This window comes from Acomys russatus, chromosome 4 (assembly GCF_903995435.1).
Source record: "Acomys russatus chromosome 4, mAcoRus1.1, whole genome shotgun sequence".
Lineage (NCBI taxonomy): Eukaryota > Metazoa > Chordata > Mammalia > Rodentia > Muridae > Acomys > Acomys russatus.
Genome location: NC_067140.1, coordinates 66,539,355 through 66,553,610, shown reverse-complemented (window position 1 = coordinate 66,553,610; position 14,256 = coordinate 66,539,355). Strand labels below are relative to the sequence as shown.

Genomic DNA, 14,256 nt, shown 5'->3' with positions numbered 1-14,256 from the left:
CGGGGTTTCTCTGTGTAGCCTTGGCTGTCCTAGACTCACTTTGTAGACCAGGCTGGCCTCGAACTCACAGCGATCCTCCTGCCTCTGCCTCCCAAGTACTGAGATTAAAGGTGTGTACCACCATGCCAGGTTTGAATCAGTATTCAGAAAATACCGGTTTGTTTCCCCAGTGGTCATAGACAGAAATATAAAAATATGTGCCAAAATTCTTGTTTTCTTTTTTTGGTTTTTTGAGACAGGATTTCTCTGTGTAGTCCTGGAACTCCATCTGTAGACAAAGTGGGCCCCCAGCTCAAAGATCTGCCTGTAAAGGAGTGTGCCATCACTACCCAGCTTTTTTTTTTTTTTTCAAACTTACAAGAAACCAAAACAAAACAAAACAAAAACCTAGGAAATATTATGAACCCTTAGTACCCACAAACCAACTTCAATAATTATCAACATCTATTTTTATTATATTCATCCTTCCATTTTTGCTTTTTTTTTTTTTATTTAAATTTAAATTTTGAGTGGAGAGATGGTTGAGTGCTTAGAAGTGCTTACTGCTCTTGCAGAGGACCCAAATTGGTTCCTCTTCTGACCTCTTCTAGTACCTGGTTCACACATATACTACAATCACATACATACAACATAAAATGTTATTTGTTTAAAAATGCAGGAGCCAGGCAGGTCTGTGGTGGCTCACACCTTTAATTATAACCAAGGCAGATTCCTCTATGTTTGTGGCCAGCCTTGTCTATATACAGAGCTGTGTAATGAGACCATCTCAAAGAAACAAAAACAAAACAATCCACCCTTAAACAAACAAAACCCAAGACACATCTGGGCATCAGGGTGCAGACCTGTACTCCCAGCTACTCTTTGCACTTGGGAGGTAGAAGTCGAGAGATGAGATTAAAACTCTCCTCTGATACACAGCAAGTTTGAGGCCAACCTAGGCTACCAGAGACCCTGTCTCATAACAAAACAACTAAAGTAGGGGCATGAGCTGAGGTAAAGGCTGAGACGAGCCTTAGCCTGCATGAGAACATGGGTTAAATCTCCAAATACAAAGAGGATAGGTGCTAGAGATGCAGTTTACCGAAGCTGCCACAATGGCGCAGGCCTGTAATTGCGTAATTACAGCACTCAGGGAGGCAGAGGCCAGCCTGGGCTACAAAGAGAAACCCTGTCTCAAAAAAAAAAAAAAAAAAAAAAAAAAAAAAAGAGAGAGAGAGAGAGAAGGAGAGAGAGAGAGAAAGAGAGAGATACAGCTTACTATAGCTTACTATATCAGCACTTGCTTGACACGTGGAAGGCGTCGGGTTTATCAGTATTGAAAATTAAGTTACAGAATATTTAAATTTTACAGAAAATAACGCAATAGATGCCTAGGCTGCAGGATTAGTAAAATACGAACCCACATGTTGCCATTTGGGAGTGCTCTACCATCAAAGTACAACCCCAGATTAATTGATCCTCACGTACACATTCACTCTTTTCTTTTCTTTCTTTCTTTCTTTTTTTTTTTAAGATTTATTTTATGTGTATGGATGTTTTGTGTGTATAACGTGCACACCTGGTGCTCCAGGAGGTCAGATGAGGGCGTTGGGTCCCCTGTGAAGTCGGAGAAGGTTGTGGATGCTGCGAACCAAACCCAGACCCTCTGGAAGAGCTGCCAGCATCCTTAACTGCAGACCCTCCGTGTCGCTATATAGCCAAAGGCGACCTTGAAATGCTGGTCTCCAGCTCTCCAGTTCCCCGACGCTGAGGTGACAGGCTTGTGTGGCAGCCCGGGGCTTCCGGGTTAACTAAAACCCCTGGGCGGGGGCGGAGCTCAACGTGCGGCTGGGCAGGGCTTACGGTAGTGGGCGGAGCCTGGCGATTCGGGTCCCGCGGGCTCGCTGGCTGCGAGGCTGGCTATCATCATGGTGGGGCCCTGGGTGTATCTGGCGGCGGCGGTTTTGCTCATCGGTCTTATCCTCTTCCTGACTCGCAGCCGGGGTCGGGCGGCAGCAGGTAGGAGGTGCCGCCGTCCCAGGGCCAGAGGAGTCCGTTTCTCGGGGTTCCTGGGCTTTGGTAGGCCGTCGCGTCGGAACTCGTGCGCATGCACGGACTCGCCTCGCTCTGCTGACGAGGAGCTAGTGCGATAGCCGGCGACAGCTTTGCGCATGCGCATGTGGACGATTTTTCGGAACTAGTGCGGAACCCAGGGCTGGGGAAGGCAACTTGGGAACCAAGCCTGCCTTCCTGCTCTGCACCAATAGGAGAGGCTGCAGGTTTACTAATCCTGCCCAGTGTATTCGGCTTACCAGGAGTTGGAGGGCCAGGTAGCCTCAGGAAACTCTGAAGACATCTTCCTGCCAAAGAGGGCACCCATGCTGCTTTGCCTCCCTTCCACCAGCATTAGAAGGCCATGCCATTGGTCTGGCACAAACATATAACCTGTCAGCCCCCCCCCCCCTTACTAACACTTCATGTATGCGCAGAAAGAAGAGACGCTGAGGTGAAGCATAGCCAACAAATCTTCCAGGGAAGGGAGATTCAGCCCCTGACTGTGAAATGTACTCTCTGGTTGGAGTACCCTACAAAATCATAGCATAGTGTTAAGCAATGTGATCTCGCGCTGGGCATCCAGTGAGATCTGTAAGCCTCAGGGTAAGAGTATCCTAAATAGGCCCCCTGCAAAGGGGCTGACTGGAAAGGAGATAAAGGCATTCAAGCAAGTACAAAATGAGGTCTTAGCATCAGACCAAGGTGTGAGTAATCGAGGCCTTGACAGACTGAGGTTGGAACTTTGTGGTGTGGGCAGCAGTAGTCAGTCTGGAGAAGGCTGGGCAGGGGAGGATGACTCCCGAGATGCTGATCCTCCACTCTCAGGAGGATGGACTGCTTGACAGCATTATGGTTCCTCCTTCCCCGAAGCTGGCGGAGAACCAGTGCCCAATGAGGAAGAGCGGGCAGGAGCAGGCCAGGTAATTCGGTCCTCACCCCAGGAGTCTGAGGAGCAGAGAACTGGAAGCAGGCCCCGCCGTCGGAGGGACTTGGGCAGCCGTCTGCAGGCCCAGCGTCGAGCCCAGCGAGTGGCATGGGCCGAAGTGGGTGAGGAGGAGGAAGAGGAAGCTGTTATCCCAGGTGAGAGGGCCCAGCCTGCTGGGAGGGGCTGCACTGAAGGGGTTAATGAGTCCCCAAGAGTGGACAGATGTAATGAGCATGAGGCCAAAGCTTAGGAGGGACATTAGGTGGTGAGGCTGGAGTTTTAGGCCTGGACTTTGGTCCTCAAAGCCAGCATTTCTTAGCTCAAGCCCTTCGCTGTTGGGCAAGCCCTCTCTTCCTTCATCTTCGGTTACTGGGATTAAGAATAAGGGCTTAGAAATAGAGACATGTGTGGTGACATGTACCTCCACACGCAGGGTTCTGGGGAGTCTTGTAAAGTCCTTAGGATTGTGGGAAAGAATGGCTCTTCGCTAGTTCTGGAAGGCTTCAGTGTGAAGAGATAGCTAACCCTTACTCAGAATTTAGGGGGAGTTGGGGCTTCTGCCTTGAGCCCTTGGCATTATTAGCTCCTTCGCCTTCAAAAGAGACCTTTAGTGAATGTGTGTGTGTGTGTGTGTGTGCTGATAACTCCTGTACTCAGAAGACGGAGGCAGGAGCATGGCCAGTTTCAGGCCAGCTTGGCTTATATAGTGGTTTCAAAAAGTAGCACACAGAAACAACAAAGAGGCCCTCTCTTCGCTATCCATCCTGGCTCAGATTTGGGTCATATACTTGGGGGGGGGGGCTTAGGCATTAGCATATCATTAATTTCAGCTGGCCCTGGGTAGCCCTAAGGTTAGAGTTATTTTTTTTCAGTCTGGGTCTGTTAAGATAAAGGCAGACTCCTGGTTGAAGGAGCCCAGGACACTCATCAGTTCCTGACTAGAACATACAGGAGGTTGGATTTATGGTAGGAATAAATTTACTCACAAGGCCACCGTTCCCTGGAGGTTTGGCACAGAGGTGGAAGTCAGGGACTGCTGCAGGTGTTGACACCTATGATCCCCAGCATTCAGGTGTTGACATCTTCTTACAGCTGTGCAGTGTCTAAAGTCTCATTTGTCTTGGTGACCTCCCAACCCCCCAAGTACATATGTGTGTATTCTCCTACTTACATTTGTATGTGCATGCACGTTTATGGTAGATGCTGCTAGAAGGCAGAGGTAGGTAGAAACCATCCCTACCCCTTGAGGAAGGTCACAGGGGCTAGGGTGAGTCTTCTCTGTCTAGGACTTAAATTGTCTTTCTCTGACCATACCCAGCCCAAGAGGAAGAAGCTGTTGAGAAGCCAGCAGAAGCTCACCCAACAGGGAAGATTGGAGCCAAGAAACTACGGAAACTAGAGGAAAAACAGGCTCGGAAAGCCCAGCGAGAGGCAAGTGAGAGGACGGGGCATAGCTCCGGGCGGGGGCGGAGGGGGGTGGGGTGGACCCAATCTTTAGTTCCCTTGACAGACCAGACTGGCCCTTGGGTTCCTCATATGCAGGGCTGGAATTTGCTGTCTACATGGCTTTGTCTCCTGTAGTCTCAGCCTATGTCCTGGCCCAGGCATTGCCTTCTTTGGCCTCTATAGGGGGTGGACAGACTAGCCAGAGGTGGGGGTGATGTGCCTTAGAACCCTCTCTTCAGGCAGAGGAGGCTGAACGTGAGGAACGGAAACGCCTAGAGTCCCAACGTGAGGCCGAATGGAAGAAAGAAGAGGAGCGGCTTCGCCTGAAGGAAGAGCAGAAGGTGAGATTGGCTCTACACTCTGATGCCTAGCCCATTACCTAGCCTTGCTCCCAGATACTTGAATGGCTCCGTCCTACAAGGTAGGCCATGGTACTAGCTGTGCTAGAGGCTCATAGCTGTAATCCCAGCACCTGAGAGGCTGAGGCAGGAGGACAGCCTGGACTAATTAGCTAACTCCTGTATCCAAAACAGAGGATGGGCATGGGCCCAACACAAGGGCGTGCCCCTGGTTTATTCCTTTCCCTGGCCTTAAAGCATCACCTTCAGAAGCAGCATGGCTTTGAAATGAGGATTTCTTTTTTTCTTTTTAAAAATTTTATGTGTATTGGGGTTTAAAAAAAAAGAAAAGAAAAGAAAAAGAAGCTGGGTGCAGCGGCACGTGCCTTTAACCCTAGCACTTTGGGAGTCAGAGACAGGCAGATCTCTGAGTTCCAAAACAGCCAGGGTTGTGTAAAGAGACCCTGTTTCCAAAAAACCAGACAAAACAAAACTTTATGTGTATGGGTGTTTTGCCTGCACGTACATCTGTACACCCTGTCACTATGTGTGTGCCTTGGTGCCCATGGAGGCAAGAAGAGGGAACTAGAACTGCAGTTACAGATGGCTGTGAGCCACCTTATAGGTTCTGGGATTGGAACCCAGGTCCCCTGGAAGAGCAGCCGATGCTCTTAACTGCTGGTCTCCCTCCAGCCCATAGCTGGGGATTCTTGTGAGTGTGAGCCATGAAGGAGACACAGACATTTGAGGGCTGTTGAACATGGTCAGAGCATCTGGAGCCGAGAAAGTACTGAGGAGGAAGGAGGCAGGGAAGTAAGGCAGTTAGGGTTGTTCCAGGGACCTTGAGGTTATCAACAGTCGTAAGATATGGTGAGTCCATTTAGGGCCTGACATAGGACCAGCGCTTGGAGAACTGGCGTCACGACAGAGAGGAGGTTAACGAATCCCCGCTTGCCAGATTATCCTAGAACCAGGTTTCCAAGAAAAGGAAAAGTGTAAACATGTAGGGTGGATAAAACAAGAGGGCCTCTGGTTGGCCTTGTCCAGTACTCTGTATGTCGAGAGGAAGCCTGGCCAGGGGCACTGTAGGAGTGGCGGTGGGAGGCATGAACCAAGGGAAGGTCTTTACTGTGAGTAGTGAGCATTCCTATGCCTTCGTCTTCTGCTTTTTCTCCCTGTTTTAAGTTTCTCAGCAGCTCCCCTCATTGTAAGATACTGGTACATTTTTCACAACAATAATAGCACATCCTTAAAGTAAGTGTCACACTCTATTCAGATTCTTACCTCCTTCTTTCCCTGTCTCCCTCTCTTCTTCTCTCCCTTCCTTCCTCCCTCCCTCCCTCCCTTCCCACCTTCCTTATCGTTTTTTGAAGCAGCAGGTTGGCCTTGAACTTGCTGTGTAGCCAGTGATGTCCTTCCCTCCCAGTTCTGCTTCCCGAGCCCTGACAGTAGAGGCATGCGTCACTATACCTGGTAGAGATGGGAGTTGAATCCAGGGCTTCATGCTTGCAGGGCAAACACCCTACTAACTGAGCCACATAGATCCCCACCAGCCCCATATATGCCCAGAGGCCAAAGGAAGGCATCAGATGTCCTGGAACTGTAGTTACTAACTGTTAATGAGCCACCGCGTGGTGCTGGGAATTGAACCCAGGCCCTCTGGAATAGCAGCAAGTACTCTTAACCACTGAGCCATCTCTCTCTACCCAAGTACTTTTCTTTTGCAGGGTCGTATCTAACGTACTGTGTTTTATTTACTTGCGATGTCTTCTTGGGCCTCTATAGGGTTTCATTGTCAGTTTTCCTTGTTTATCGTCTTACTAGCTTTGAAGGGTATTGGAAAAGTAGTTTGTAGATGGTAACTTGATTTGGATTGGCAGGTTTTTATTTTTAGTTGTCTTTTAGATTAAAAAAAATAAGGGCTACCATGTGGGTGCTGACAACCAAATTAGGTCCTCTGAAAGAGCAGCCAGTGCTCTTAACTGCTGAGCCATCTCTCCAGCTCTGATTTTTATTTTTATTTTGTTTTTGTTTCGATGAGAAAGAGTTTCTCTGTGTAGCCCTGGTTGTCCTAGAACTCGAGACCACGCTGGCCTCAAACTCAAGAAACCTGCTTGCTTCTGTCTCCCAAGTGTTGGGACTAAAGGTGTGTGCTACCATACTTGGCTCTGGTTTTTATTTTTAATTAATTAATGAACTTGTTTTTTTTTTGAGACAGGGTCTTACTCTGTAAAAATATGCCTAAAACTCCCTGTGGCACAGGCTGGCCGCAGCCTTGTACTCTGCTTTCCTCCTCATTTGAAATCCTGGAGTGACTCAGGGTTAGACTGCAGTAGGTTGCTTTTGTTTTGTTTTTCCCCAGTGCATTCTAGGGAAGTGCTCCACTATTGAGCTATTACTGTATGCTTTCATTCTTTTTTTCCCCATCTTCTCATACTTGTTTAGAAATAAAGTCACTGTCCTGCCACAGTTAGGAAGTGCAGAGGTGGTCAGCTGGTTGGTAAGCCAGACTGCAGTGGGCTGGCTGTGCGCATAGGTGGCAGGAAGCAGCAGCTGCTGTTTGTTCGTATCTGGACATGACCAGGGAGAAGTGGCAAGGTTTCCAAGAATTTTTTTCCTAAGTTAATCTCCTGAGCAAGGGGACAGGGCAAGGGTCTGGGCAGTGAGGAGAGCCTCCATCTGTTGTTTATCTTGAGACCAAAGGGCGGAAGTCTTGAAGAAACACTGCTTCTGGATTGTCTGTTATTGTGTCCTGCAGAGCTGAGAATAGATGTGAGTGGGCAGCTGCTTCAAATACCTGCCCTTTCTGTCTCTGTGTCCACAGGAGGAGGAAGAGAGAAAGGCTCGGGAGGAGCAGGCCCGGCGAGAGCATGAGGAGTACCTGAAACTGAAGGAGGCATTCGTGGTAGAAGAGGAAGGTGTTGGCGAAACCATGACTGAGGAGCAGGTGGGCCTATCCCGCTGGGGAGCCTATACCACAAGGGCAGTGTGTGTGTTAGGTCCACGGCTACCCATGTGACCTCAGGCACTTCTGTCTGTGTACCGAGGAGCATGTTGAGTGCCAGTACATGCAGGCCCTTGTGACTATAGCCTTGGTCTCAGTAGAGAACCTTGTCCTGTTACCCCTTAGTCTGGGAGACTCTACCCATCAGGAGAGCAGGTGATGGGGTGGGAACACAAGACAGGCTGCAGGCGGGTAAGGCAGGCTGCAGGCGGCATGCAGGTAAGACAGGCAGCATGCAGGTAAGGCAGGCTGCAGGCAAGCAGCATGCAGATAAGGCAGACAGCATGCAGGTAAGGCAGGCTGCAGGCAGACAGCATGCAAGTAAGCAGGGAGTATAGGTAGTTAGAGCTCTCTGCCTCCAGCTAGGGGTGGTGCTCACTGATTTCTCTGCTCTTTAGTCTCACAGCTTCCTGACAGAATTCATCAATTACGTTAAGGTAAGAGGCTCAGAGAGCGCTATTATCTTCTCCTGCTAAGTGAGCGTACATATGTGTCTGTGTATTCTGTGTATGTTCTCACGACCAAGCAGGGGAGTCTCATTCAGTCTTGGACTGGAATGGGCATGGGGTTCAGAAGGGGTGTCTACTTGCTGGTACTTGGTCAGGAAAGTCCCTTCCCTTCAGACCCAGAAGGTGGAGAAGGACAGAGGTCTGTGTGGGAGACTCAGTGGCTTCCTAATACTTGGTTTGACAGTACCTCTGCTCTTCAGACCCCACGCTCAATGAGTCATCATGTTTTGAAGTCAATTCACATGTGTTTTCTGTCAGTTGTCACACTGAGGTTCCACTGAATTGGAACAAATGTCCTATGCTCTGTGCCCCTGACGGGGAGCTTGGAAATCCGAGAAGAAATAGGATGGTGTTAGCACTGTGATCCTGAGCAGTCTGCAGTGTCCCTCCATCCATAGCCACTTCTCAGGCTGCCCTGATGCTGCTCCAGGTTGCATAAGCATGTCCTGAACGCTTTGCTGCTAAGCAACTTCTCTCCCACAAAGGATGCGAGAAGGGGAGAGGTTTTCAAGTGCAGCTCAGAGGTGTAGAGGCAGCTGAGGGAAGGAGTGCAGAGGGAGCGGGGGCGACGGTGGGGGTGGCATCAGGGGCTGCCAAGAAGCTGGGGCTTGCATAATCCTCCCCCACCTCTCCTAAAAGAGAGCAGGGCTTAGACAGCTCCCAGCAGCAGTGAGGGGCTGGGCTCATGTGTGGGGCCCAGAATCCCTAAGAGGGAGAAGCCATAGCACCTTCCAGAGGGTGCCTTTCCCTTAGAGTGTAAGTGTTCCTCTTTGACGGAGTCTGCACTCCACTCTGGAGTGCTGCCCTGGGCAGCGTTTTTCAGTGCCCTGCTGTTGCTGAGAACTCTCTGTCCCTCCCTACACGGTGGGAAGCAGCGTGGGCCTTCAGCGCTTCCTTCACCAGGCCTCCCAGTGGATTTAGAGGTCAGCTTCAGTGTTGCCCCCTATTCTGCAGAGACCAGAAGGAAGTTCCCAGGTAGATCTGGCTCTAGCTTTTGGTGACTCCCTGAAAGTTTCATTCTTGATGTTCTCCAAACCCCTGGAGCGGAAGAATTTGTCCAGCCTTTACTGGCTTAATCTCTTGGAGCTGCTGTCTTGGAGGAAGAGAGCGGACTTCTGAAATTCACTCCATCCACCTTTCTCACTCCAAGAGATCTGACCCTTTAGATAGAATTTCACAACTGGAGGAAGGTTTCTGCACAACAGTGTACTTCATGTGAACGGTAAGGATGTCTGTTCTACTATGGTTAGGTCCATGTTTGCTCAAATACACTTTTGACCCTAGCAGTACCTCAGGCTAGACTCTCAGGAACCAGCAACACAGGAAGTGACTCTGGTCCTGCTCTAAGGGGGACCACTGAGAGCCAAGTGCCTTGTCTGTTTTATAGGGAGAAGCTGCTGGCCGATCATCCAGTGCTTACCCATCCCCTGCCAACTGCCTCTTGATTATATCCTCCCCAGCCCTCCCACCCCCACCCTGCTTACACAAACGGTTTGGCATTCCAACAAGTCACATGCCATATGTAGCTAAGGAGGTGTCACCATGTCATTACTCCCCCAGCTCATTTGCTGTGGAAGATTCATGGAAATGCAAAGGACCGCCTTCTCTCAAGTCATATGCTATATGTGGCAAAGGTGGGGGCAGATGCTTGCGTGGACCCAGCTGTGAGTGCTCCATCGAGCTGCTGGGAATTAGTTTCTACTGAGGGTGTGAGAGCAGCATGTGACACATGGCCCAGGACTGCGTAGAGAGAACACTTTACTATTAATATGGTCACTTTGTGTTGTGTTTATATATGTGGGGGTATTGTTTGTTCCTCAGGTACTGTGTACCTTTGTTGTTGTTTTGTTATTTATTTATTTATTTTTGTTGGTTTTTTTTTTTTTTTTTTTTTTTTTTTTTTTTTTTTTTTTTTACAAGGAGTAGGGTTATGGGTTGGAAGGGAGGTAGAGGCATTAAGAAACCCTAAATAAAGTAGGTTTTAAAAATATCAAGGCTTAAGCTGGGCAGAGGTACATGCCTTTAATTCCAGCACTTGGGGGGCAGAGGCAGGTGGGTCTCTGAGTTTGGGGCCAGCCTAGTCTACAAAGTGAGTTCCTGGGCAGCTGAGGCTACACAGAGAAACCCTGTCTTGAAAAAATAAAATAAAACAAATCAAGGCCTACATAAGGTGATGTACTTTCTTTCACTGGCCTGGAACTCACCAAGTAGGGTACCCTGTCTGGCCAGTGAACCCCAATAATCTAGCTGGCTAAATTATTACTGCCTTTCCAGTCATGAGGTTTCATGTGGACTATGATACCACCCCCGGCTGTTTGCTTGCCTGGTTTTGAGACAGCATCTTACTATATAGAACAGGCTAGTTGTGAGCTCTCACAGCCATCTGCTTCTACCTCCTGAGCACGTGCACTACCACTTCCAGCCACACCTCCTCCTGCTACTGCTTCTCCTCCCTCCTTCCTTCCTTCCTTCCTTCCTTTCTTTCTTTCTTTCTTTTTTCTAGACAAGATTTCTCTGTGTAGCCTTGTCTGTCCTGGAACTCTGCAGACCAGGCCTCGAACTCACCAAGATTAGCTTGCCTCTGCCCCTCCAGTTCTGGCATTATAGGTGTGCACAACTGCCACCCAGCTCACACTCAGCCAGTTGATGTGAGTTCTGGGGTTTGGACTCAAGTCCTTGGAAGTATACAAGCACTTGACTGACAGCCATCTTGCTATTCCTAGTGATAGTTATTTGGCCATTTCAGGTGGGAGATGGGTATGCCCCAGTGTGAAGAGGTTGAGTGAAAAGGAACACACAAGGCAGGGCTGTGGAGATCTGGGCTGAAAGGTGGGAAGCAAACACAAAAGAGGGATGAGTCTCTGTGAGCCTTATGGAAGACCCAGGCCTGCTACCTTTTCTTCCTTTCCTATGGACTTCTGTTTCATCAGATAGGCTTTTTAGCTCAGGGTTAGGAACTGTCTCTTATTTACTATTCCTTAAACCCTTTCCCCTGCCCCCCGCCCCCTTACATGTGTGAGAATGTATTTACCTGCATGAAAATAGGTGCACCACATCCATGCCTGTGCTCCAGGAAGTCTGAAGGTGTCACATTCCCTGGAACTAGAGTTAATGGGTGGTTCGTGTGGGTGCCAGGAATCAAGCCTGGCTCCTCTGCAAGAGGCAAGTGCGCTAAACCTCTGAGCCGTCTCTCCCCCATGTCTGCACCTGGCCGGTCCTCAGCAAAGTCTAGACAAGAAGTTCTGTTTTGCCGGTTTTCTTTCTTTTTCTTTTGTTTTGTTTTGTTTGTTTGTTTGTTTGTTTGTTTCTTCGAGACAGGGTTTCTCTCTGTAATAGCCCTGGCTGTCCTGGAACTCTCTTTGTAGACCAGGCTGGCCTTGAACTCACAGAGATCTGCCTGCCTCTGCCTCCCTGTGTGCTGGGATTAAAAGCGTGTGCCACCACGCCGGGCTTGTTTTGCTGGTGTTCTGAGATGGAGTCTTATAACATAGACAGGCCTTAAACTCAGTACAAGGCCAAAGATGGTCTTGAACTCATTACCTTCCTGCTCTCATGCCAGATACTGGGATTACAGGTATGTACCACAACATCTGGCTTATGTAACCATTTTTTTTACTTATTTTGGGCTGGCAAGATGATTCAGCAGGTACAGGTGCTGGCCGTCAAACCTTAAGATCTGAATTCAATCCCTGGGATTCATAGGGTGATTTCACAGCCTTCTGAAAGTTGTCAATGCACACAATAAACAAACAAACAAAAAGAAAGAAAATGTTAGTTTGAAGAAATGGTGTGTATATGCATGAATATATAGGAGGTAGAAGACAGCTTTGGGTGTCATTTCTGAGGTGCCTCCCACCTTGTTTTTAAAGGCTCGACGTGTCAGTGACATCAAGCTGACCAAGTGGTCTCAGCCTCTCTCCCTCTTCTTCCTTTTATCTGTAGCAGTCCAAGGTTGTCCTTTTGGAGGATCTGGCTTTCCACATGGGCCTGAGGACCCAGGTAAGCCCTGGAAAGTGGGTTAGAATGTGGAATCTAGTTACAGGGACTGTATGCCCAGCGAGAGTAGAGGCTGGCGTGAGGATGGCAAGTTGTGACTCCCTTCCAGGCTGTCCCCAACAAGAGTGAACAGAGTGTAGGAAATTCTTGGCACTCCAGGAACCCTGCATTTCTACAGAGATGAAAAAAATGGGAAAGAAAAGGAAAATTCCAATGCCTTACTTAGCCTGCCCTGTGACCAAAGCAGCCCAAATCCAGCCACTTCTTGCAGACAGGCTGTTTTGCACCCAGATTTTGCCACTATTCCTTTCCAGCTGGAGTAGAGCTTCCATCAAGCGTTTGGCTGATCTCAAATCAGAGCCCCTTCACTCAAGAGTCCCTCCTAGGAGAAGCACAGTCACAGCAGGGACAGGCATGCTAGGGGGATAGGAAGCTTGACTCTAGTAGAGAGGTGATGGGATGGGTCTGTGGTCATGGGAACCATAAAACAAGTGCTGAGACTTGTTTTCTTCGCAGGACGCCATAAACCGCATCCAGGACTTGCTGACGGAGGGGACTCTAACAGGTGAGAGAGTGACAATCAATCCTGTAAACAGGTCCTGGCCAGTGGGAGTGAGGGACCACAAAAGGCTGCAGGGACTTGTTCTGAAGGCAGCTTGGCCTTTCCAGTAAGGGACACTGAGGAGTTAGACTTGGTCATGAGGAAGACATAGAAGCCTCGCCCTAGCTAAGGAGTGAGGAATGTGAGGAAAGGATTGGTAAGACTCGCCTACATGGCATTTAATATACCCAGGAAGGGCCAAGCTGACAGGAGGACCAAAAGACTCTAAATCAGTAAAGGAATAGAAGGGCATTTTTTCATCTACACAGGGAAAGCCAGGGAGGACTCAGTCCTACAATGTGCATGTCCCCACAGGTGTGATTGACGACCGGGGCAAGTTCATTTACATAACCCCAGAGGAGCTGGCTGCCGTGGCCAATTTCATCCGACAGCGGGGCCGGGTGTCCATCACTGAGCTTGCCCAAGCCAGCAACTCCCTCATCTCCTGGGGCCAGGACCTTCCTGCCCAGGCTTCAGCCTGACTCCAGCCCTTCCCTCCTGAATGTATCATGTGGCCAACATGCATCTTTGTCCTTCCTGCCATGTTGGGGCAGGCATGGGACATGACCAGAATGTTGTGGATTAAAGGCCTATGAGCGCTGCTGGGCTTCCTGTGGCTTGGTATAGAAGGCCTGGTCTGGGGTTTCAGGTAAGCAGATAAAATCTAGACCTCAGATGCCAGGTGGTGGTGGCACACGCCTTTAATCCCAGTACTTGGGAGGCAGAGGCAAGCGGATCACTGTGAGTTCCAGGCCAGCCTGGTCTACAAAGCAACTCTAGGATAGCCAAGGCTACACAGAGAAACCCTATCTCGAAAAACCAAAAAAAAAAAAAAAAAAAAAAATCTAGACCTCAGGCTATATGTTAGAGGTGGCAGGAGTTTTAGCCACATTTTCATCTATTACACATTTATTGTATTCGTCTGTGCCCTGCAGCCCAGCTCCTTAGCTGAGTCCCTCCTCTTGGGCAGAGAAAAGTACGTAGAGGGGAGTCTCAGGCCGTATCTCCTCCAATTGGTGAAGGAGATCTTATTTACAGATCCAGGAGGTCTGAGTAGAGCCAAGAGCCCTGGGGAGAAGAGTTAATGAGAACTGCCGAGCATAGAGACCTGGGACACAGGTCTCTCTGTGTGTCTCAGGAAGGCAGGTCTCTGGGAGAAAGACTGCCTGGCTGCTTGTGAAGCAGGGAGCGGAGAGAGAACGATTTGCGCTGCATTTAATTGTTTGACAGCACATCACGTGAACTCAGCCCTGAGTCCTTGACAAAAAGCGTTCTAAGTGGTGTGGGTGATTCCACCCACTGGAGGATATGAGGAACATATGCTCAGAAGTGGGTGTGGGACGGAAGATGTGTCTTCTGGAGGGTCACTTGCTCTGGTTCCTGTGGGCAGTGCATGAGGTAGG

General features: G+C 49.2%; 1 protein-coding gene across 1 annotated transcript; it reads left to right on the top strand.

Moving 5' to 3' along the window:
* Positions 1 to 1,842: 1,842 nt before the first annotated feature.
* On the top strand, positions 1,843 to 13,561 carry Ddrgk1 (DDRGK domain containing 1). The gene is made up of 9 exons (XM_051144638.1): positions 1,843 to 1,998; positions 2,905 to 3,114; positions 4,278 to 4,394; positions 4,649 to 4,746; positions 7,568 to 7,690; positions 8,146 to 8,184; positions 12,199 to 12,255; positions 12,769 to 12,817; positions 13,169 to 13,561. Exons 1-9 carry the CDS (start codon positions 1,908 to 1,910, stop codon positions 13,333 to 13,335), a joined length of 951 nt encoding a protein of 316 aa, XP_051000595.1. The 5' UTR covers positions 1,843 to 1,907; the 3' UTR covers positions 13,336 to 13,561.
* The last annotated feature ends 695 nt before the right edge of the window (positions 13,562 to 14,256 follow it).